Source organism: Phalacrocorax aristotelis, chromosome 21, assembly GCF_949628215.1.
Source record: "Phalacrocorax aristotelis chromosome 21, bGulAri2.1, whole genome shotgun sequence".
NCBI classification, from domain to species: Eukaryota; Metazoa; Chordata; class Aves; order Suliformes; family Phalacrocoracidae; genus Phalacrocorax; species Phalacrocorax aristotelis.
Genome location: NC_134296.1, coordinates 3,370,286 through 3,393,807, shown reverse-complemented (window position 1 = coordinate 3,393,807; position 23,522 = coordinate 3,370,286). Strand labels below are relative to the sequence as shown.

Genomic DNA, 23,522 nt, shown 5'->3' with positions numbered 1-23,522 from the left:
CACAGGACAGCCTGGGTGGATCCTGGGGTTCATGGCATGTCCTGGGGCACATGCTGGGGGGGCAAGACACGTCCTGGGGAGCATCCCAACATGCACCCTGGGGCACGTGCACATCCTGACACAGGCCCTGGGAGTGTACGGCACATCCCGGGGTGCACAGAGGTGCACAAAGTGCACCCCGGGGTGCAGAGCAGGGTGCAGGGTGCATCCCAGGGTGGATCCTGGGGTGCGTGCTGGGCACATAGGGCTCATCCCATGGACACTGGGCACATCCCGGGACACATGATGGAGGCACAGGGTGCATGCAGAGGGAATTTCCCAGGGATATGGGCACACCTTAGGGGACATCCCAGGGACACAGGGCTCACCCCATGGGTGTATCCCGGAGGTATGGGGCATATCCCCCGGGTACATCCCAAGGACACATTCCAAGGGGTAAGGGGCACACTTTAGGGGTGCATCCCGGGGGGTGCAGGACATATCCCAGGGGCTCCTCCCAAGGACGCATCCCAAGGACACAGGGCTCATCCCAGGGGCGTATCTCGGGGGTACAGGGCGCATCCCAAGGACACATGGCTCATCCCAGGGGCATATCTTGGGGGTACAGGGCGCATCCCGAGGACACATGGCTCATCCCAGGGGCGTATCTCGGGGGTACGGGGCGCATCCCGAGGACACAGGGCTCATCCCAGGGGCATATCTCGGGGGTACAGGGCGCATCCCGAGGACACAGGGCTCATCCCAGGGGCGTATCTCGGGGGTACAGGGCGCATCCCGAGGACACAGGGCTCATCCCAGGGGCGTATCTCGGGGGTACAGGGCGCATCCCGAGGACACAGGGCTCATCCCAGGGGCGTATCTCGGGGGTACGGGGCGCATCCCGAGGACACAGGGCTCATCCCAGGGGCGTATCTCGGGGGTACGGGGCGCATCCCGAGGACACAGGGCTCATCCCAGGGGCGTATCTCGGGGGTACAGGGCGCATCCCGAGGACACAGGCTCATCCCAGGGGCGTATCTCGGGGGTACGGGGCGCATCCCGAGGACACAGGGCTCATCCCAGGGGCGTATCTCGGGGGTACGGGGCGCATCCCGAGGACACAGGGCTCATCCCAGGGGCGTATCTCGGGGGTACGGGGCGCATCCCGAGGACACAGGGCTCATCCCAAGGGGCGTATCTTGGGGGTACGGGGCGCATCCCGAGGACACAGGGCTCATCCCAGGGGCGTATCTCAGGGGTACAGGGCGCATCCTGAGGACACAGGGCTCATCCCAGGGGCGTATCTCGGGGGTACGGGGCGCATCCCAGGGGTACGGGGCACACCCTAGGGGCGCATCCGGGGGGTGCAGGGCATATCCCAGGGGCACATCCCGGGGACACCGGGCACACCGTAGGGGCGCATTCCGGGGGGCGTATCCCGGCTCGGGGCGGGGAGGGGGGGGTCGTGCCGGCGCCTCCCGGGTCCTCCCCGGCTCCTCGGAGGGGGGGGGGTCGCGCCCCCGCCCCCCGGGGCGGTGCAGCCGCAGCTCCCGCCGCCCCCGGAGCCTCCCGGCGGGGCGGGGCAGCGCCGGGCGCCCCGGGGAGCCGCGCCGGTGCCGGTGCCGGTGCCGGTGCCGGTGCCCCCGCCATGCCCAAGCTGCTGCCGGCGCAGGAGGCGGCACGGATCTACCACACCAACTACGTGAGGAACGCGAGGGCCATGGGGGTGCTCTGGGCCCTCTTCACCCTCTGCTTCTCCATCCTGATGGTGGTGACCTTCATCCAGCCGTACTGGATCGGAGACAGCATCGACACGCCGCAGGCCGGCTACTTCGGCCTCTTCTCCTATTGCATCGGCAACGCGCTCACCGGCGAGCTCATTCTGCAAGGGCAGCCCCCTCGACTTCGGCACCATCCCCTCCAGCGCCTTCAAAACCGCCATGTTCTTCGTAGGCATATCCACCTTCCTCATCATCGGCTCCATCCTCTGCTTCAGCCTCTTCTTCTTCTGCAACGCAGCCACCGTCTATAAAGTCTGTGCCTGGATGCAGCTGGCGGCAGGTGAGCGGGGCCGGGGGCGGTGATGGGGGGCTTGGGGCTGCCAATGGTCTGGCCAGAGCTGCTTTTCCCTCTCTGCCCCCCACCTCGACTCTGCTGGAGGCGGGGGCTGACCAGGAAAGGGACACCAGAATAACCTCCATGCCCCATTTACTCCCCCTTACTGGTTGCCAGTGGGGAATTTTCAGTAGGTAAAGCCTGAAGAGCAGCTCAGAGCCAGCAGACTCACTGCGTGTGGGTGATGCTCCCCCCCCCATACGCTGTCGCTGCTGCAAAACCACGCAGCACCAACAGCCCAGCCTGTCTCCACTTACCTGGAAAGCTTTTCCTCCAGCCGTCACCCAGCACTGTCGCTCCCGCTCTGCCCCGTGGTGCAGCAGGGTCGTGGCTTCAGAGCATCAGTCCAAGAGCACTGACCACCACAGGGAAGGGGCACGGAATTAACGAGGGATACGGTGATAACATTGGTTGGGTTATTTGGTGCCTATGGTACCCCCTGCAGCAACCAGTAACTCCCTGAGCTCAGGGATGACATACTGGGGAGGTGGAACAGGAGGAGGGGACTGACCATAGGATTTCATATCATCACCCATGTTTCCCTACTTTTCCACTCATCCTCACAACCCTCCGCTCATCCCTGTGGGTCTCCAGCCTTCCCCATCCCCCCCCCAACGCAGCAAGACACCCAAGACGCCCGGTAACCCAGCTCCTGCATTCAGAGCCTCAGCTGAAACCCAACCCAGCCCTTTGCCGCTCCTGAATCATTCATGGCAGGACCGGCCACATCCCCGCCACCCCCAGACACCCCAGCTCAAACCCTGCGGAAGGACGGCCGTGGCATCAGGGTTGCTCCAGTTCCTGGCTAAAGAAACGAGCTCAAGCAAAGATTTAGATAAGAGGCTTGGGGCAGCTCAGCCTCCCAGGGCGCTGGAGCAGGGAAAGGCTGTGCTATTGTATTTGGGGCCTTTCTGTATGTTTTTGTGCTGGATGGGGCAGAGAAATCCATCCAGGCAGCTCCAGCCACATGGACGAGCCCGAATCATCCCCGACAGCCCGGTTTCTCTGCACCAGACAGGCTCTCAGGAGCTTTCAAGCTGCCACTGGGCAATGCAGGTGCTGCTGCATTTCTGGGAATTATTTTAAAAAGGGGGCAAGTGACAAGAGGATCCATTTTCTGGCCTTTGCTCTGCACCAGGGTGCATTTTCACAGGAGAAGTGATTTTTTTCCAGCTTCCCCCATTTCTCTATGCCCCTCCTCTCTGTTAGCTACAGGGAAGAGTAATTAAATATGGGAGAAACCAGCTGCTTCTCAATGAAGAGAAATGCTCTCTGCAGACCTAGGAAGCTGCCCGCTGGCCTTGCCGCTCTCCTGTCCCCAAACCAAAGCAGAAAACCTCGGCAAAGGGTGATGCAACCACTCCAGAAGTGTTTTCTGGTTTACCAAGCACCCAGTGACAGAGAAAAGGCACCAGTACAGGGCAGGGAGCATCTCACTGCTGCAGGAGGCTGTGGATGTCCATGAAGGGCAGGGACAAATGGCCCCTCATCCAGAGCTCCACCACGGGGTTGTTTCTGGCCTGGGAGATCCTCTCACCTGTGCAAAAAGCTATAAGGGAGCAGTTACTCCCATGCCCTGCACCCAGGTAACAGTGGGGGATGCAAAGAGCTTCGGTTAATCACATCCCAAAGCCCTGCAGATGAGCTCGGCTCTTCTCCTCACCGAATCCAGTCACTCTTTGTGCAGCAAATAAACAGTGTCTCTGAGCACGTAGGGTAAAAAAAGCACCTCTGAGCTTTTGGGACACAAGCCGCTTGGCAGAAGATGGCCCTTCGTCAGCTCGTGCTGGGTTTGTTGCAACTCCCATGGCGAAGCCACAAGGGAGACGTGCCGAGGGCTCCGTGGCCGGGCTGGAGCGGCCGTCGGGGTTGTCTGTGCGCCAGGGTCAGACGATGAGAGCGGCCGCAGGAGGAGCCCATGGCTGACAGCCGGGCTGGAGCCACCGCAGCTGAACAAGCAGAATTTGCCTACAAAGAAATCTGCCTACAAAGCCGCTGCTGAGGGCGGCGCTACCTCGGCACAGCACACGCTGAAATCCAGCTATGCATGGGGCAGTAAGAAGGCTCTCCACCTTGCAGAGACTAAATCCATCCAGTTTTGTTTGGAGAAAATATGTTTGGAGCGACACGGCGAGGGATGTGTGTGGAGGCTGTAGAGGAGAGATGTTGCCTGGGCAACGCAGTGATGGGAGATGCTGCTGCAGCGTGTCCTTGATGGGGAGCAGCGTGCCGAGCTCGCAGGAAGGCAGCGTGCCGTACGCTGCTCCTCCCCGGCTGCAGCAGCGTGAACGAAGCCGAGCCCACAGCTACAGGCAACTGCAGGGCATGGGAAACCTTTAACCTGGTCCGTAGCATTTTCTCTCTTTGTAGCATTGCGGTCGTGGCTGGACGCAGCCTTGCCGTGCTCCGCCACCCGCGGTATCGGCGCAGCAGGTAGCTCGGGGCGGCTGTAACATCTCCCTCTCCCCGCAGCTACCGGGCTGATGATCGGCTGCCTCATCTACCCCGACGGGTGGGACTCGAGCGAGGTGAAACGCATGTGCGGGGACAAGACGGACAAGTACACGCTGGGCGCCTGCACCGTGCGCTGGGCCTACATCCTCTGCATCATCGGCATCCTCGACGCTCTCATACTCTCCTTCCTGGCCTTTGTGTTGGGGAACGGCAGGACAACCTCCTCCCGTCTGATTTTAAAGTGGAAAATAAAGGTAAAGGCTGAGCTCTGAGTCCCCATTCCTGCTGCAGAGCATTTCCATGGCGCAGGGGGTGGCTGTTATTTAGGATGGTGGCTTCCCCAGCAGGAGAAGCAGGAGAGCCGTCCTGGTCATCACACTGCAGGTGAAAACACACCTGCACCGTTGCTATTCCTCTACCACAGTAACACCATAATTACCTTTTTGTTTTACAGAGGAGGGCAACGACTGACAGAGCTGATCACCATGTAAGTGATGCCCGCAGTGGTTTTTAATATTTCTCCCAAGCACTGAAGGATTGACAGCCGCATTGATTGTGGAGCTATAGCCACGTCAGTTTGACTTGTGGTTATATGGCAAGTAGTCTTTGCTTTGCCTCCTGAAAATAAACCCTTGCCAAGTGACCAAGGAAAATAAGCAGCTTAAAATTTGAAGTCTACACCGTTTGGCAAAGGCTGACCTTTTCCTTCTCTTCCCAGGGACGCCTAGAAGTCTTCTTCCATCAGCTTGAAGAGACACAGCCCTTTTCTTTAAAATTACTTTTCCAGAAGCTTTAAACTCACAAACTTCTGTGGATTTTCTACAATTGTTCTGTTCACCTAGGGGGCCGCTATCAGCTCATAGCTCTCGTGGAGTTTATTTGATGGGAAGAGCCCAAACTGGACACAGGGTTTTTGAATCCATCAGGAAACCTGGGGAAAAGGGGAGGGATGGCAATTTGCTGCTTCTGGGGGTTTGTACATCTTCTTTAAAGGAAATTACTTCTGAATAAAAAAAAAAGTTAACGTTTTGGATTTTGTGCTGGTCTCCTCATGGCAGGGGAAGTCCTCTGCCATGTCCCAGGACGCCCTTGTACTTGAAAAATACGATGACGGGCAATTCCTAGCAAAGCCATGAATCATCTTCCCGCTCTGGGCAACAATAACCAACCAGAGCCTTTTAAGAAGGGCACTTTTTTGGGGAGAAAGCCCCCCCCCCCCCCCATGTGCAGGGCTGCAGCTGGCCTGTAACAGCACCTGCACCCGCGGCAGGTGGTACCAGCCCGCATCAACTCGCTGCGCCACCATAACCCACCGACTAAGCCCATTCAGCCATTTCTCCTCACATCCAACAGCCACCTGCGGCAGCGCTCGGCGCAGGCCGGTTCCGCAGAAGACAAAGCAGCACATCATCCCCTCCGGCCCTGGTCAGAACCCAGAACCAGCCTGCATCACACTTTTTCATTTCTATTTGCTCTCAGCTGTTGGTTCCCACCGCAGTCAAGTCAGTTCAGTTCTAACAAGCACCTTCCAGTTTTACACATCCCTCCAAGAAAGCGTTTGGGAAGGTTGCGTTAAGGCTCTTTGCTGGGGAAGGCAGCGGAGAGATGGCAGAATTGGAAAAACATTTATTTTGGAACGGAACAACTCCAGCGGAGCTGTCCTGCTAGTGACTCGTCTCCTCCCCCTTTAAAACAGATCACGACACTGGCAACAAAACCTTCACCCACAGCATCTCCCGTGCCTCATTCAGGAAATCAAACCCAAGCGCCCACTAGCAAAGAAGATGCAATCAATGGGCCACTGAGAAAGAACAGACTTAGAGGGAACATGAGGAACAGGGCTCAGTTATTAAATAATCTGTTTATTGTACGGCTTCACAAAGAAAAAAAGACAAAGCACCCAAGTAGAAAGAATAAAAATGTATTTTCCTTCAGGTTTTAGACTGACACAGCAAGTACAAATCCTTTAGTATGAGCACTTTACGGCAATTTGGAAATTTAACAAACCCCAAGTGAACGAGCACACGGTACAAGACTGAATCCTGACAGCCGCTTCTGCAGGTCTTCAACTCAAGCTGGTTCTAGCCTCGGCTATCGCAGTAAGAAACCTCCTCCTCCAGTCAGGGGCGGCAGAGGGAAGGGAAGGACGGGAGGAGCTCTCAGAGTCGAAGTGCACAGACCCCTTCTAGGAGAAGTTCTTTAATCAGCCAGTCTCAAATACACAGGACCAGGTGAGCTTTCAAGCCAACAGAAATTGTTTGCCCTGCCAATGTATCTTCACAGTACGTAGGACAGTAGGTATTCTGGAACCCAGTCCTGCCCGCAGTCCGTCTGTAACAGATATGGAAGTGACACGCAACTGGAAAACTCCAGATGAAAGGGGTTAAAAAAAAAAAGGCAAATCAGCGTTTAAAACTCTTTTGGTACGTTACCTTCCTTTAATTTTAGATTATATGCATAGAGAACCTGATCTACCCCTAAAGACACATGCAGCATGATTTGCATTAATAGGCCTAACCAGGCACTGGACTGGAGAAACTCTTTTCAAGTGGATTAAATGACACCAAGGCTTATGAACGAATGATTCTCACGAACCAGGATTTCCAAACACACATACAGAAGTGACACATAACAGTGGTCTTGGCAGCTTTGGCAACGTAATCGTCTCAGATAGCATCTGTGCGGCCTCCGGCATGCTCCTGCAGCAACTTCTATCCTCTGAGAGCCACCACGAATCCAAAGGCCTGTTTGGTCCAGGGTAAGGAAGTGCCTCTGAAGTCTCAACGCTGCCAAATCTTGCTTTAGAGCAGAGTAGGATGCACTGAATCTGTAACAGGATGGGCAAGTCTAGAAGAAGCCATCATAAAACTATCAAACACCACAGTGATTTCAACTTTTAATTAAAATTAACCCATTTATTCATTATATCCAACCTCCTCTGAGAAGTTTATATAGAAACCCCACAGAACATTTTAACTTGGGGTAACTCTAGAAACAGCTTCTAATCCAGTATCTACATGGAAACGTCAGTTCTCTTCCACTTCTGCTAGCTCTCCTTGTGCTAATGGCCCAGAAAATGAAAGGCAGTCCATCCTGGGAAGTTTTTTTCTGAAGGCCAGCACCTGAAGCAAGTTAAAGGAAAAGAAATCTCTACATTAGGCCTTCAAGTGTTGATTTGAAAGTCAAGGGCTACAGAGCAGCTGTGATAGAGATGCTGCCGCCCTTGGGAAAACGTCAACGGTCAAAAATTGAGCCAGAGTAGACTGCGCCGGTGAAAGCCAACCTCTCACAGATAGAGCAACCGCCTCAAGGCAAAAAAGTGCCAGTAAGGGACTGGGGAAAAAAAAAACAAAAACCAGAAAACTTAACAGCTCATGACAACATTAGAAGAGCTGCCTGCAACAAGGCTACCTCTCGGCAGCCAGAGGGTGCACCCATCTGCGTGCGGAAGGTTGTGCGTTGGGTCCGTTCTAGCTTTTGCTCATTTTACTTGTCACCTTTTAGTCGCAGGCTCTGAAGCAGAAAATGTCACCGAATTCAGAAACTATTCTATCTGGGCACAGGGAATGAAAAAGTAAAGGGGCAGGGCACTTTGGAGGGAGGAATAAAGGACACTAAACCCTACATTTAAATAGCTCTTTTCAAAAAATTTAAGCAGCTAGACTAAGAGTTATGTAACTGGAAAGCAAAGTATGCAGTAGACACCTAGAAGCGATGGAGGATTTGGAGGTCTTTGCTCTACAAGGAACTAACACCACCTTGATGCCATCTGTTACTTCTCACCCCATCGCTAGTTACTGGATGAACAGCGGGAAACAGACTCCTGAGTCAGTGAGATAAGGAGGTGTTCAGATCTTCACAACCCCCTCATGAAGAAAGGAGAGTTGAAATTTAGCTAAGGGAGCGTATCTGAGCACAGGTGAGCTCGCATCTGTAGCGCACGGTGAGTAACAGTGAGAAGACTGAGAAAAAAAACTTCATATTCTAGTCATTTAGTCTTTGGCGAAGCCCAACCAAGGCAAAACACAGATGACGCCCACTGGCTGAGGAGAGTCCCCATTGAGTCACACAAGCAAACTCAGCAGAACAGGTTAGATTTATCTAAAATCTTGGAAGCCTTGAAGGAAGAACTTCACACTGAAAATGAACAAGGAGAAAAAATGGATCTGGGAAGGGGCAGCTGGGCGTGCGTACGCTATGCTGTAAACCAGAGTGTAGTGCTGTGGCAGTGGGTTGAAGACTCTATGAGTTAAGCCAGGGGTGCCTGAGACACTCTGCTGCTGTAGCTCGTTTCTCTGGGATCAGCTCCAACATAGGTAATAAGAAGTCTGTGAATGCAGCTGCCTCATCTTGGGACCACTCGTATTTTTCCACTAAGACTTCAAAAAGGCCCCAGGGCTTCAGTTTGGTGATGTGCTTCAGATCACCTGAAAACCGAGACAGACAGGTTAAGCACAGAATCACAGAACAGAGCGGGTTGGAAGGGACCTCTAGAGATCGTCTTGTCCAACCCCCTGCTTGAGCGGGGAGGGGGAGAGCACGCCCAGAGCCGGGGGGGGGGGGGGGGGAAGAGCACGCCCAGAGCCGGGGGGGGGGGGGGGGGGAAGAGCACGCCCAGAGCCGGGGGGGGGGGGGGGGGGGAAGAGCACGCCCAGAGCCGGGGGGGGGGGGGGGAAGAGCACGCCCAGAGCCGGGGGGGGGGGGGGGGGAAGAGCACGCCCAGAGCCGGGGGGGGGGGGGGGGAAGAGCACGCCCAGAGCCGGGGGGGGGGGGGGAAGAGCACGCCCAGAGCCGGGGGTGGGGGGTGGGGGGTGGGCGGGGAAGAGCACGCCCAGAGCCGGGGGGGGGGGGGGTGTGGGCGGGGAAGAGCACGCCCAGAGCCGGGGGGGGGGGGGGGTGGGCGGGGGAGAGCACGCCCAGAGCCGGGGGGGGGGGGGGGGAAGAGCACGCCCAGAGCCGGGGGGGGGGGACGGGGGGGGGACGGACGGACACAAGACACGGGAACCGAGCAGCTGAATGCAATAGGCCGAACAGCTGAACAAGACACACTGATTTCAGAAACTGTTCTGAATAGTTGGTCATAGGGAGTATAAACTGGTAGGGCATGCTGAAGGAAGAAATAAATTCTACTAAAACTCCTTTATCTGCTTTTGAAGACTGTTCTAGAAATGTACTTCCTTGAACGTTTCTTTTTTCCCTCCTGCTATTTCTGCTCCAATATCAGCAAATATTGTTTAAGTTCATTAAATCACCAATGACACCAGTTAACATGACAGATAAACACTGTGCCGTTGACTTTGGAATACATGCAGCACCGCTTGAGGAAGCAATAGACTAACAAAAAAGGGTTTGTTTTATATATAAAAAAAAGTATTAAACTAGGTCAAAAGCAACTTCTTGAGACTCGCCACATTTCTGGGGTACTTAGGGCTTTATGATAACGGTGTAATGTGCCCTGAGCAACATGGCTTAGGATGCAAGGCACTATTTAGGTGACTGACATGCTAGAAATGGAACAAAGTTATCTAGAGAAGACTTCAAAGGCGAGTCAACACCTCTAGTTGACAAAGATCAGCTAAATAAAGCCAAATCAAGTCTGAAGAAATATCTACAGTACTGTTTTTCTACCTTCTGCATTTGATCTACACCAAAATGTCAAGTACTAGGATATAGGACACTTTTAGAAGTTTGACAGGAATGGCTTATATTTAGCTGCTGTTTTACTGAGAAAGTCTTTCATAAAACAAAGGAAAGACTTAAAGAGGCATTTTTTCTAGCATCTCTTGTTAATTGGTATTTCCAGCAAGGCACTCCTTGCGTATTTGGGGCAGGGAATGCGAGGATAAATGACATTTGCTTTGTTTCCTTTTACCTTTTTTGGTGAAAAACTCCTTGGAATATTTTCCTGCCAAAATGAGCTTGCGAGGTATTTTCCCCAGAAGTTCTATGATCAATGCAATGTGATCTGCATTTTTTCAAAAGAAAAGACAATGAGACACAGAAGACATCTCTATGCCCTAGTTTCCTTTTCTGGGATATAAGGACAAAGACATTGCCTCCCTTAAAAATTACTTTGAGAGCACCTGAAAGCGGATTACACTAAGTGATGACGAAGTCAAGGGGCAAGGGGAAGAAAGGTAAGGGCAATGTGAGGAATGACCAGTTTAGGTTGAGAAGCAAGATGAAGAATCCAGTGGTAAGAGGAATGGGAAACACAAGAACAAGAACAGGGGCTTTGTTGCAGGGTGTTTGACGGCAGAGGCTTGAGCACAGTTGGTGCTCCTTTGGGTAAACAATCTTTTTGCAAGGAGCCTTTGCATCGCTACCTCAATAAAGGAAGGCTCCTTCTGAAAAAAGCAACCATTGCATTTCATGGCCCATTTTAAAATGGAAAGACTTGGACAAACACACCTTCATCCCGTGAGTAATCTTCCCCAGAATGAGGCTCGAACAGATAGTCTCCTGTTGCTAACTCGAATGCCTAAACAAACAGAAATGAGCACATTAAATCACTTAAATACACTTCACACATACAATCAGATGCGCTGCGGGTTGATGCTGCCTATCTCTGTGGGCCAGAAGCAAAGCGGCAGGAAGAATAACCGGCAAAACTCTAGTACACTATTACCATCTTAAGCTGTGCAATTACTTTGCAACAGTTTAATGACTGCATTACAAGCCATCCCAGGCATATCTATGGTGAGTTCTGGATCACAGCACAATGCAGTAGGCTTGTGTGAAACTGCAAGGTTAAGGCATTTCACATGCTTCGCCTCTCTTCCCCCTCAACAGCATTTTGTAAAACGATGTCACGTCCAAACTCTAGATATTTTTTTTTAAAAAAAAGATTCCGCCCCCCCTCAGATTTCAGATATTAAAGAGACATTTTTCTAACAGTTAAAACTCTGAACATTTGTCTGCTGATATGAAAACTGCATTCATTTCAACTCACCACTCCTGAATTCCATGACACAATTGCCCTTTATGTATTCACTTTTATTCAAAACAGCACCTCTGACCTTTTGTAATCTTAGTTTTCTTTACAGACTGCTGTTGTCAAACTATTGACTTAGGCACTCGCAGTAACCACTGTACAATTCTGGCCACACGTTCTGCCCAGGCAACACGACCCTATCGCGTTCTCTTTTACCACAGCCATCAAAATCACGGCTTGTTTTCTAAGACAGAGAAAATTATTTCTCTATTTTCCAAGCTTGAAATATAAAAACCAAGCTCTGATTTGTAGAAAACACAGAATGGCGACACCAAAGAGGCACACGCAGTAACTGACTAGACTGATTTTTTTTTTTTAATCACCATATTCTACATTTGCCAGCTATTACAGGCACGGCTTCAGTCTCGTCTCAGCAGTATTCAGATTATAAAATGATTCCAAACATGCAGAGGATGAATATGATTAAAATATTAAATTATACTGAAGACATCTGTGAAACAGTGCTGGATGCAGCAGAAAGGCTCTTTAAATAAAAAGATTTTGTCTTCAGAATTGCACGGTTGTCTCGTTTTTCCACAAAGCATGCTTACAAAGTACAATCACATTTGAAATCTGACAGTGCTGAACAACAAAACTGGCTTTCAAAAGGAAAGCCATACACGTGGCAAAAGAAAAAACCGAAACAACTTTGGTATGGAAACATGGTATTTGGCAAGTCTGGAAGTTGGCTGGACACCTGTGAGGGCTTCCTGCCAGGCTTGGCTAGTGACTCAGCAGCCCAGAGCGCACAGCACACAGGATTCTCCCAGAACGCTCCGCAGAAACAGCTGAACACCACTCACCATACACGCCGTGCTCCAGATGTCGGCGGGGGTGTTGTACCCCGACCCTATCAGCACCTCCAAGGAGCGGTACTGTCTTGTCTGGATGTCTTCAGTGAAGTGCTTGTGCTAAATGAAGAAATGTTAGAGACTGTTTAAAAGAGGAGAATCAAAAACCTGGAAGGCTGGAGCAGGTCAAAGCTCATTCCCATTAAATTCCATCTGAATTTTACATCCTCATTAAATATTTCCTTATATTCCTACAAGTACTGTTGAAATGCTCGATGTGAGACACTCAAGTAAAAGAGTCCAGTAGTTTAGCTGAGAGCAAGCCATGAAAACAGAGTAAGGGAAGACTGTTTCAGAAGCTGCACCCTCTCCTGTGTGATCATGACAGGCCATGATTCAGCAGATGTATAAAGCAACACCACCATAGGAGACCCTTACAGTGCCAGACGCTGCAAGCCTGACGTGCAGTTCTGAGAGAGAATCATCTCTCCCGCAAGACCTGAAGTATTTTGCTATTTAAGAAGCCAAGTAAAATAGACATTTTTTCTATTTGAAATGTCAAACATTTAAAAGCAGCACAGCACAACCATCAAAGAATAAAACTATTTATAAGCCTCTTTCATGTGCTCATGAACCCACTGAAATAGTCTGACAAGCTAATAAGCTACAGAACTAGCACATCAGAGCCACTGTTTGCAACTTTCTCATTCTCCAGGAGCTACAGTCTCCTTCAGAAGTTTCACGTATGCAGATTTCTACACAATATATGTGACACTGTTCACAGGCCTCTTAGAAGTAATGTAATGACCAGCGAGGCACCCAAAACACAGACTAAGTCCTATGTTAGAGGACCATTTCTTTCTTTGTGCCCCTGCTCCCCTCCCCTTCCCCCCCCCCCCCCCCATAGTTTCAGACTGTCACCACTTTCACAAGCAGGTCTAAGACAGAATCTATTTTACAGATTCTTTGCCATCTTGGCATACTGTGAATGAATTAGCAGGTTTAAACAGTCAATGTGAAGATTGTAAACTTACCACCCAGCAGGCATTTCCTAGGTCAGCTATCTTCACTTTGAGCTTATCTGCATTCTTGGGCTCAAGAGGATTAAGAAGGAAATTCCCAGCAGTTGATTTTCCTAGAGGCAACACGTACAACAGCTGATTAAAGCTACATGGACAGTGTCACCATCTGTCACCCAAATCCTACAGCCCTCTCCCCAGGAAGGGTTTTGCTTATGGATCAGAACGTTTCCCTCCCCAAAGCCTAGGTAAAAAAATTAGCATCCGTCTGCACTACGAGCAACAGAGCTACCACCATTAAGACCGACCCGTGTTTCAAAGCAGGGTGGGTAAGCATATGCAGCAGTGACTGTTCCCCGGCATTCTTGTAGAGCCTTAAAAAGTCTGTCTATATCTAGACAGGCTTTTTAAATAAGGGCATTGCCAGAAACAAAGCAAGCCTCTCAACCCTTATGTCTTCCTGAATCTTTGAAGGAGAGTCCACATACTATAGCATCTTTTTGACACACCCTCACTCACTGCTACAACACAGACGGTTACAAGAGCTAAAGTATATATTGGGCAAACCTCAGTGACACAGTGGAGAGCAAAAATACTATGTCACTGAATTACATCCAGCTGTAGCTGTAAAGCAATTTGGGAGAGAAGCAAAATACACCTAGTAGTCTAGCAGGGACATCCAACTAAATGCAGTTCAACTTTCAGCAGTTTAAACTGCTGTACGCTACTGTGTGTCTTATGTTGTCCTAAACCTACAAGACTTAGTCTTTTACCCCTGAAACAAACAATATTTAAACAAAAGCATTAAAGAGGCTTTTTCCCCTACGCTGTATAAACTTTGTTTCAGTCAGGCTGCATTTCCAGTTCTGGGAAAGCATTTACTCATCTCAAGTAACTGAGAGGAGTTACCTTTGTTCCAAGTTAAAAACAGAACTATCAGAACACACTGAACAGTACTTATCCCATAATTTAACAGCCAGTGACACTCTGTAGACTTGTATTTCTAAATATTAATGAATATCACATAAGCAACACCTGATACAAAGGAGGGGAAGGTCCTATACTGAAAAACAAACGTATGGGTACTTTTTGAACAGTGGCAACACTTATGCATTCAATAGTCAAAATTAGGGTATGATTACAATTGGAAGCTACCAACAGCGGATGTCTCAGAGTAGGACTGTCAGGTTAATTAATCCTGGCAGGAAAAGTCAAACAGGTGGTTCTGATCACTTCAGCCTACAAAATGGAGGTTTCTATTAATACTCTGATGAAGTGCTGTAACACAACTGTCCCACATCAAGGAGAAAGGAGCCCTTTCTCACAGGGATCCTCTTATACCTTTGTTGTCTGACGGGCTATTATTCTCATTCTCGTCCTCTGAAGGTATCTCTGTCCGGATGCTTTCTTGCAAATGGTTAATCTCCTGCTCATTAAATGATCGCTCTTTGCTGGATGGGGGCTGGCACACCATGGAATCTTCTGAAACTAAGGGCACGAACGAGTCCGACATTGCTTCTTGAGGCCTGTTCTCCGAGTCACCGTTACGCTGACTGTAATTACAACTATGGAAGTTCTCCTCCTTCTGCGTGTGAGGGTGATTGCCACAGTCATTGGCATTATGAAGGTCATCCTCAAGTCGCACAGACCCTTCATTGCTGGAGTCTGGGAAGTCCGTCATTTGTACCACTCCATTGCAATTAATTTCCGTTACGCATTTTTCCACATTGCTTTCCATGAGAATAGATTGCTCTTGTACAACAACTTCAGCTGGAAGAGTGGAAAAGAGAAGATAGCACGGTATGTCTAAACAAAGCAATAGCAGAAGCTTGTTCTGGAAGCCCTCAGAGGTAGGTAGTTCTCAAAATGTAACTGAACACAATAATTCGGTAATTCAATTTGTAACAGATTTCCCAACCTCTCCAGATGGGTATAACGCAATGCAAGCGGGTGAAGTGACAACGGCCACCTCTACTAAAGGTGCTCACTCTACTCATGCCAGCATGAGTGAAGAGACAACACTGTGCTACTTCAGCAATACTTTAGGTCCATACCTGTCTTTTTGTTGACATTTTCCTCTGGTGGACTAACTTTTATGAGCATTTCCAGAGGGCTCTGGGCTTCTTCATCCTCTTCAGGCTGAGTCTGCCCAGGGCTTGCTTCCTTCTCCATTTCCTCTATCTCTTGCATTCGCTTCTCTAACAACTCAGCCTGCCGTTTCTGCTTCTTTTTCAACTTCTTTTTTTTGTTCTTTGACATTTTGTCAGCCTACACAGAAGCAGAGAAATTGGACTTAGCATTTCATATTCCAATAAAGCTAAAACACATCAAATTTTAATTTATTTTAGAGCTGAGGAAGCAGTCTGGGATGAAAACTCCCAAGACAGCTTTTCTCCCAGATGAAAAGCAGATATTAAGGTTTTTGGAGCAGTTGTCTACGGCTCTTGTCAGTGCATTTCTGTCCTGACCTGAGAAACCTACAGTATTCTCCAAATGAGGGATCTCAGACTCCACAGAGAACAGTCACCTTCACAACAGACCTTGAGGTCACCAAAACCTCAGCCGTTCTGGTGATATATGAGCTAATACGACTTTCATCTCCAAGACAGCTCTGAACACGATGCACTTTTCCTTCTGATATAAGGTTGCTTTCCCTTAATGCTGACTGCATTATGTAACAATGCAGTAGATACTGTAAGTAGATGGATACTTACTGGTTTTGGCTGTGGTGCAGTGCTCACTGAAAGGGAAAGGAAGATCAGGAAATTAGCATGTTTATAGCCAAAAGCTGCAACTGCATTCTTATCTTAAGGTAAGCTTTTGCCTCTGTGATTTGGTAAAAACTTTTTAAAGATATCAACAAATGTTATTTTGAAAGCTCATTCTCTACAGAAGTACAGCAAGAATAAAAAAAAGAAAAAACAATAAATGAGTAAATGCATAATTAAAATTCCAGATAGCACAGTTGCTTGACTGATATCAAAGATTTAAACTTCCTGTCATGCAGCTTCATTTACTGCATATATTATGTATCTTACTGAAAAGACAATGCAAACGAAACTATTAGAATACCAAAGTTAAGGGAGCTTCCCTGAGCTAAGCTATGCTATGATGGGCTCAGCTGAACGTTGGTGTTGTAAGATTATGACTGACAGAGCCTTCCCATACACACTGCAGTAGTTCTTGAAAACTACACACTGGTACAGATGGATATTCTGAGGAGGAACATGAGGAACGAGGAACAAGACAAAATTCGTTCCAACATTTTTAGGCGTGTCAGCATGTCAAGGAAGCTCTTTCTGTTCCAGGTTTTTCAGACTTAAATCTTCTTGTTGAGACCTTCATGAAATGCATTTCCAGCGCCATGCAATGAATGGAAGTAAACTTTTGAAGAAAATGTGAGAAGTACCTCACCACATTTTCGCTCCAGCACTGTTTCCAGTGCATTAGCGTTTAGGCAGGGTGTGCTATACAAGACTGCCCTCCCTGCTTTACCCGTGCCAGATTAGCCGTGTTAAAAGCAGGTGCCAGCACGCATGTATCCTCCCTCTGTTCTTACACAAACGACTGCCTTCCCGATCATCTTTGAGTTTACAACTCATGATTCACTTCACAATTTACAGTTGGCTTTTCAGAGGTTACTTGCATTCTTGTTCCACTGTGCTCAATTAGGAAGTTTTCCATAGTGAGATCAGTTATGATTTGGGTGTGGGGGGGGGAAATAGCACCAATTCTCAGGAAAAAAAGCACCTGCAGAGCCAGACGGGGGGGGAGCCCCAGATCTCTGCCATTCCGTTGCTTCTGCAGCCAGCCTGCGGATATACTGGTCATTGACGCACAGAAGAATGTTCTCAGGTTTAATATCTGTATGAATGATTCGACATTTTGTGTGCAAGTAATCCAGACCCTGAAGAACCTGCAGACAGGAGAGAAGGAAATAGATTATTAGAAAAAGCAAAGAGTGAGCAAATTGAGAGGGAAGTGAAAATGCAAAATGGCCCAGGATGACCAATGAACCTGAAGGACTTCTGTGTTTGAGAATGCTCCAGATTAGAGCTAACATGATCAGTGGTTACTGCTCAGTTAGAGAAAATACAGATTCGCATACAGTTTATAGCTACAAATTTAAAATACTGTCTCTTTACCCTTATAATTTAACTTGCCACAGTTGAAAATCTTATCTTAATTCCCTATAATAAAATCATGTTTTCCTGCTCCCCTCCACCTTCACATGTAGAAAGATTTTCTTCTTAGGCAGCCATCCAGTAGGAGGAACAGGTTTCTCTTGCTCTTCCCATCATTAAGCACTGTGCTTACTGTGACAGAGTTTTAAAAAAATACTTGCACTTATGAGGAATAACCAGGGTAAGAAGAGGTTAAAAAGCCTCCCATCACGGTTTAAGGTCAGAAAATAAATATCTGTAGCAGAAGGCTTTTGCAGTAGAGAAGGGAAACATTAAGCCAAGAATGATTTTGTTGCATCAGAGATAGACCGCTGACTTTTAACCTTTGTTGTCTTGGCTCTGAGAAAGGTTAGTGAAAGAGTTCTCACTGGGTTGAGGGGTACAGTGCAGTCAGAACTGGAACTTACCTGTTTGATGATCTTTTTGACACAAGGGAGTGGAAGCCCCTGATAATTTGACTTGATGATCCACTTCAGGAGATGATGCCCTAGAACTTCAAACACCATACAGATGTCTGGAACTCAGTCAAGGAAAGAGATGGACATCCTGATCCAAGGAGTCCCAGATTCCCAGGACTGAGATCAAAAGAAATCCATACCAGTTAAGTGTTTTATATTAAAGTAACCTCATCCTTCTGACACAGATTAGAGAAGCTGCCTTCCTTAACAGCACCTAAAATACGGAGGGATGGAGTTGGTTAGGACAATGGTCCTAATGCAGCAGTAGCAATCTCCTGCTTTGGGTGGAAGCCAGCCACCAATACACAAGCAAGTGGGTATTAGTGTTCCCTGCTATTATTGAGACAGCTTCAAGCCAACAATGTACACTTTGGAACAGCCTGGGCTCTTGCCCCAGGCAAAACTCGGTGCCAGATCTCCCTGTACCAGCTTTACCTGAACAGATATTAAAATTTCCATTTCATAAGTTATCTTCACAGCAATTAAGTTACTTTCTCCGCCCTCCCTTGCCTCTTCACCAGCAAAACAAACCTTTGACAAGCCTGGGCTTCAACAATATTTACATTATCTGCTTTTTGTCTATAAGACCTCAACAACTACAGTCACTCTAGACACATACTCAGTATTGTGCCTTTTGCTTTAGAAGCCAAACTTCCAGTAGTTTATTAGGCTGCTTTTCTTCTACACTGGCAGAAAGCCTGCATGTGTTCCACAAGAGTGAAAGAAATACAAGATCAAGTCAACATTTACTCAGTGCTAGGTACCAGAAAAAAGTTAAAGGAAATACATTATGGGGCTACTGTTTTCTAAAAGAGTTAGAACATTTATAACCTACAGCTCAATTCTCTTAAGCAGCCTAGTAATCCTCACTGAAATAAAATTCAAGGTACTGCAAAGCAGAAACATGCACAAAAGTCCAGCTTTTGAATTTTAAGGGCGCATTATTAGGACTTGCCAGAAATCACTGCCTGTTAGAAGGCTGTTCACAGATCTACAGGGGATTTTCAAAGCAATACACTTTAAATACCGTAACAACGTTGATGGAGTCCAAGGTAAGATGCTTCCGTAACAAGAAAATGACATTATTGTCAAGTTATAGACTTGTGTGTTTACTATTTTTAATTACTGGTGTTATGATTTTGTACTCCTTTACCTAAATAACGGGTTATTACCAGGCTGCCTGCAAAATTGAGGGGTTGATATAGACAGGTTCTCTTACCACAGAGGTACCTCGGACACTAAGGCATTCAGCCCGGATTCACAAATCAGATGCAGCCACCCCATCTCTCATGTTAAAAGCATGACTAAGCAGTGCCATCTCCAACATTCGCACATATTACGTCAGGCTGAATGATCATTCTGGATCTGAGCTTAGCAGGCAGTTTTGAGGCAGATGATTCTACAGCACGTTTCCTTGGGCAGAGAAAAGGATGCCTGGGCATCGCTCACCAAGCCCCACATGACAGCTACCCAGCAAACTCCCGTTTTTATGCAATTCTTTGCTTTTAATCTGCAAAAGGATACGAGAACCATTAACTCCTGAAATCTTGAAGTCATCTAATAACTGAACAACTCTCTCTTTACTTGGATCATTTGGATCACTGTTGCGAACCTGAAGAGAAGAGAAGGATTAGTTTTGTGTTCCTTGAGATAATTACTAGGCAAGAATATATTCTTAAGTCAGATCTACTCACTGTTAGGTTCCTATCCAAATTCATTGCAGCTAGATGATCCAGAAACATCAAGCACGTAACTAATGTCAACTCCCCAAAATGAATTAAAAAAAAAAATTGAGCCCGTCTCTCAGGCACTCACCGATTTTAGCAATTTGATTTCATCCAGTGCTGTTTCTGTATAGTGCTCTGCACTCTTCACCACCTTCATAGCCACAAATCTCCTCCCTCTATGCACACAAGGTAAGTAAATTGGAGCCTGTTAACACTCATACAAAAAGAACTTACTCTCCAAGACTATCCTAATTCTTTTGCACATAAGAGAGCTATGTATTTAAGGCATCATGGAAAAATAAGGACTAAGTACTCATGAAGATTGTCTTTGGGTTTCTTTACAAAACATCCGTGTTAGTCATTTCTCATAAAATGAAATAATAGGTCAGACTGCCGAACACAAGAGCACTCTTCCACAGGTATGGTCTGCCCTGGTAACTCCCTCCCACACACGTGCATGCACAACATCAAAACAAACCTCTGTGTTAGGATGTGGACAGCTTGGTTTTGTGTTTTTATCTAAAAGTAAAAAGCTGCTTTCTGATCATGCTTGTGCAATGCTGTACATTCGCACCAGAAACACTAGCTAGGAACAGAAGGACTTACTGGATATCCCAAGCTAGCCACACGGTGGAGAAGTGGCCCCATCCAAGCTTCCGAATCACATGGTATCGTCCGTTAAAGAGATCTCCTATTTTCACAAGGTGGTAACCACCTAGAAAAGCAGTGGGAAATTGATATATCAAGAGATCACGCAAGTGCTGAAGGGCAGGTATGTGGAACAAGCGTCACAACTTGAGGCAGACTTGTTTGATGTGTTTGAATTTTAATCATATAAACAAATGCAAATGTTCCTCTAATTGGATCTTGCTAGAACAAATAAACGGTACGTTAGAGGAAGAGCTGTGAACAGCCCTCTAGCTGATTGAAAAGTATCCTTTTAATATAATTGAACTAGAATGACTGACTTGTCCTCCTTTTCATTGTAGGCCATCACTGCAGCATCACAGATTTTCTCAGTGAAAGCATCTGAAGCCTGCTAGGCTGAGCACCTTCGGAAAACACAGCTTATGATGCTCAGCAACAGAATCCTAGAGCTAAATAATAAGCATTGCTTCTGCATGCTCTATCCCCACAACGTCACAGAGTACTGCACCCAAGATCCCAGCGGAGTTTCCCTTGCAACTGCTTCCCTGACTGAAGGGCACTTTGCCATCTAACATCACCCTGAAAACAGGGAAGTCTCCTCCCCATACCCATAGTATCTCTCAGCTGCTGAGTATGCAGGAGGGTCCCATGATGGAAGCGAAGTGAAAAGCCAAAGACACCAGGGAACTGGCAGAAAACAGAATGAAGAGAAGAATCTGTAATTGTTAAGGCATACATTTTTGCCAGAACCTGGAATTTCACCCTAGATTCCAGGCGCTTACTCTTCAGCTGTGGTCAGCGAATACCACCCATGAAATGTATGTTTTGCCAGGAAGGCTCATCTCTCTTGATTGACTGGTTCACAAACAAGACATAGACTTGCTATCCATTACTTAATTAGCTCAAGCAGCAGAAGTCCCTTTTCTTCACTTAAAGATTTCAGTTCCAACAGTGACAGCTGCACTGACTGCTAATTCACACAATGGCTTTCTTCTTCCCACTTGCTTTAAACAAAATCCCACAAATACTTGGGTAGCATGCTAAAAGTAACGTAAATGCTTTGAAGTACTGAAGTGTAAGAAACATTGCAATTCAAGTTCCCTGTGCTATTTCTACTTTGCATTTTTTATACACACATACATGGCATTTGTTACACGCTTCTCCCTCTGTCTCATTCAATATATACAATAAATAGTATCCCAGAAGTAGTCTTACAAAGCGCTTGGAGGTGGGGCACACATTCAAGCTTCAACTAATTGATTGGCTGAATTTGTATGATCAGCATTCTGTCTTTTTTAAAGTATTTGCTATGTTAAAAAACAACCTGACCCTTTTGATACTGAATTATATACTGTGGTATTTCCACTTGCTCTGTATTTAGTTTCTTTCTTCCCCTGTTTCTCTGAGTAGACTATATTTGCAGACACAAAGTTATCTGAAGAATGGATACTAAGACTATGATCTTCAAAAGAAAACAGTGAAGAATTTGAAGGATTTGAAAATGTCCTTTTTCTGATGAAAACAAAAAAGAAATCTAATGTCTACTTGCTTGTACTAATTTTGAAAGCCCTCTGGCACAGAGGAAAATCTAACAGCTTTAACCACATGCATTCAAAACAACTCTCCCACTCAAATTTTGACTGATAACAGAGGGGACCTTGGAGAACAGTTTCTCCATTTCAGGTTAGCTTGAAAAATTTTATTATCATCATGCAGCTTCAAAATGCAAAGTAAGAGGGAGTCTCTTATCTATAGTACATGGGAAATCAAGGGGATTTCTTGATTACGTTGGAGCTCCTGCACCTTAAACAGGCAAGCTCTCACCTTTACAGTAGTCATTTGGATCCTCTTGTTCATCATCATCTGATCCCAGGATTTCTTCCTCTGGCTCGGGAAGATCATTCTCTGAATGAGCAGCAGGGCCCCGATGCTGAGTGTCGGGTCTGAAAGAGAACACACTGCATGTCTCACACACGTTACTCTTCAGCCCAGTAGCTTTCATTTCACATGAGGGATTGCTGATAATGGAGGAGATGCAATAGTCAGCCTTCAGAAGAACTAGCTTCACATTCAAATGTTTTTACTCCTAAGCTAGTATCAAGGTAGACAGAAAATTTTTCGTATGCTAGTGAGAAATACAACTTAATGCCCTAGATTCGCTTTGGTAATGGAACAAAGAGAAGGCCAGACAAGACTGAGTTAAAAGCTTATTTATCCCACCAAAACGTTAGCCTCTTCGAACCCCTTCTCAGCCTTTCATTCAGTGAGGACTTTTCAAAAGCCAATATTTTAAGATGCTACCTCATATAAAGCCTGAAGATCTAAATGTTGATTAATATTATTTTAAAGACATATCAATTAACTCTTGCTCCTTTAGAAGAAAGTTAAAGCAGTATTTTAGAACTTGTGCCCTTTGTCCCTTTCACCTTCGAGATCAAACAAACATTTAACAATCCTTCTGCTTCTAATACTTTAGAACTCCAAAATCCCTAATATTGCCCTTGATTGTTCCTGTTCTCATGTGGTAGGTTGTGTTTGCAGTTTGTCTCGTCACTGAATGTCTAAAGTTTGTTACAGTTGTCTGAACTGAGGAGAGTGGGAGTACACAGAGCAGATGTTCTGTAAACCCTTCCGAGAGCTTGTGATTACAGAGGGATTGAAATCAGGCACTGAGGTAGGCTTCCCCCCCCAGTTAAAAACATAAATTTTGTGTGTTTAACTTTTCACCAAATGTGTTACTCTAGGTTCCTGCTTGTGAAGATCATGTTGGCAAAGGCCACCTCATTGCTGTCACGCTTTTAAGCTGCGTTCGAGTTCTCTGAGCTAAAACATATTGCTATCTGCCCTGTGCCCCAGCTCCTTCACAGCAGCACACTGCTTACAGCCAAACAGCTCATGAAATGGTAATACTAAACCAGGTAAAGTCATTTACTTTACAAAGTGTTACCGGGAACGGTTGAATGTCTACAAAGTTTAATCTTCAACATCCTTTTGTACAAAGCAAGCATTTATACGGAAAACAATGCCTACAGCCCATTTGCATTGGCAAGATTTAGTCGCAAAGTACTACAGGATATCAGCATTAAGCTTCCTTTTCTTAAAAGTATGAGATATTAAAAAATGCTGGAGCTGTCCAAGGAGGTGGGCAACAGA

At 47.2% G+C, this 23,522-nt stretch overlaps 2 protein-coding genes across 4 annotated transcripts in view; one reads left to right on the top strand and one right to left on the bottom strand.

Annotated features, from left to right (window-relative positions):
• The first annotated feature begins 1,560 nt into the window (after positions 1-1,560).
• Positions 1,561-5,395, top strand: LHFPL5 (LHFPL tetraspan subfamily member 5). Its single transcript, XM_075115729.1, is given in 6 exon segments — positions 1,561-1,861; positions 1,863-2,040; positions 4,567-4,755; positions 4,758-4,802; positions 5,003-5,035; positions 5,267-5,395. Coding segments are annotated over 5 exon segments (663 nt in total). The 5' UTR covers positions 1,561-1,627; the 3' UTR covers positions 5,020-5,035; positions 5,267-5,395.
• Positions 5,396-6,385: 990 nt separating this feature from the next.
• Positions 6,386-23,522, bottom strand: part of SRPK1 (SRSF protein kinase 1) — a 34,194-nt gene continuing 17,057 nt past the window's right edge. For all 3 annotated transcript variants that reach the window (XM_075115228.1, XM_075115229.1, XM_075115230.1), the window contains 14 exons: positions 22,194-22,312; positions 20,328-20,436; positions 19,810-19,897; positions 19,519-19,606; positions 17,944-18,050; positions 17,103-17,268; positions 16,067-16,092; positions 15,407-15,620; positions 14,694-15,122; positions 13,368-13,468; positions 12,346-12,453; positions 10,960-11,029; positions 10,421-10,513; positions 6,386-8,975 (listed from right to left, as the gene is read on the bottom strand). In XM_075115228.1, the coding sequence (XP_074971329.1) occupies positions 8,791-8,975; positions 10,421-10,513; positions 10,960-11,029; positions 12,346-12,453; positions 13,368-13,468; positions 14,694-15,122; positions 15,407-15,620; positions 16,067-16,092; positions 17,103-17,268; positions 17,944-18,050; positions 19,519-19,606; positions 19,810-19,897; positions 20,328-20,436; positions 22,194-22,312 (1,903 nt within the window). In that variant the 3' untranslated portion in view covers positions 6,386-8,790. The remainder of the gene's footprint in view (positions 8,976-10,420; positions 10,514-10,959; positions 11,030-12,345; positions 12,454-13,367; positions 13,469-14,693; positions 15,123-15,406; positions 15,621-16,066; positions 16,093-17,102; positions 17,269-17,943; positions 18,051-19,518; positions 19,607-19,809; positions 19,898-20,327; positions 20,437-22,193; positions 22,313-23,522) is intronic.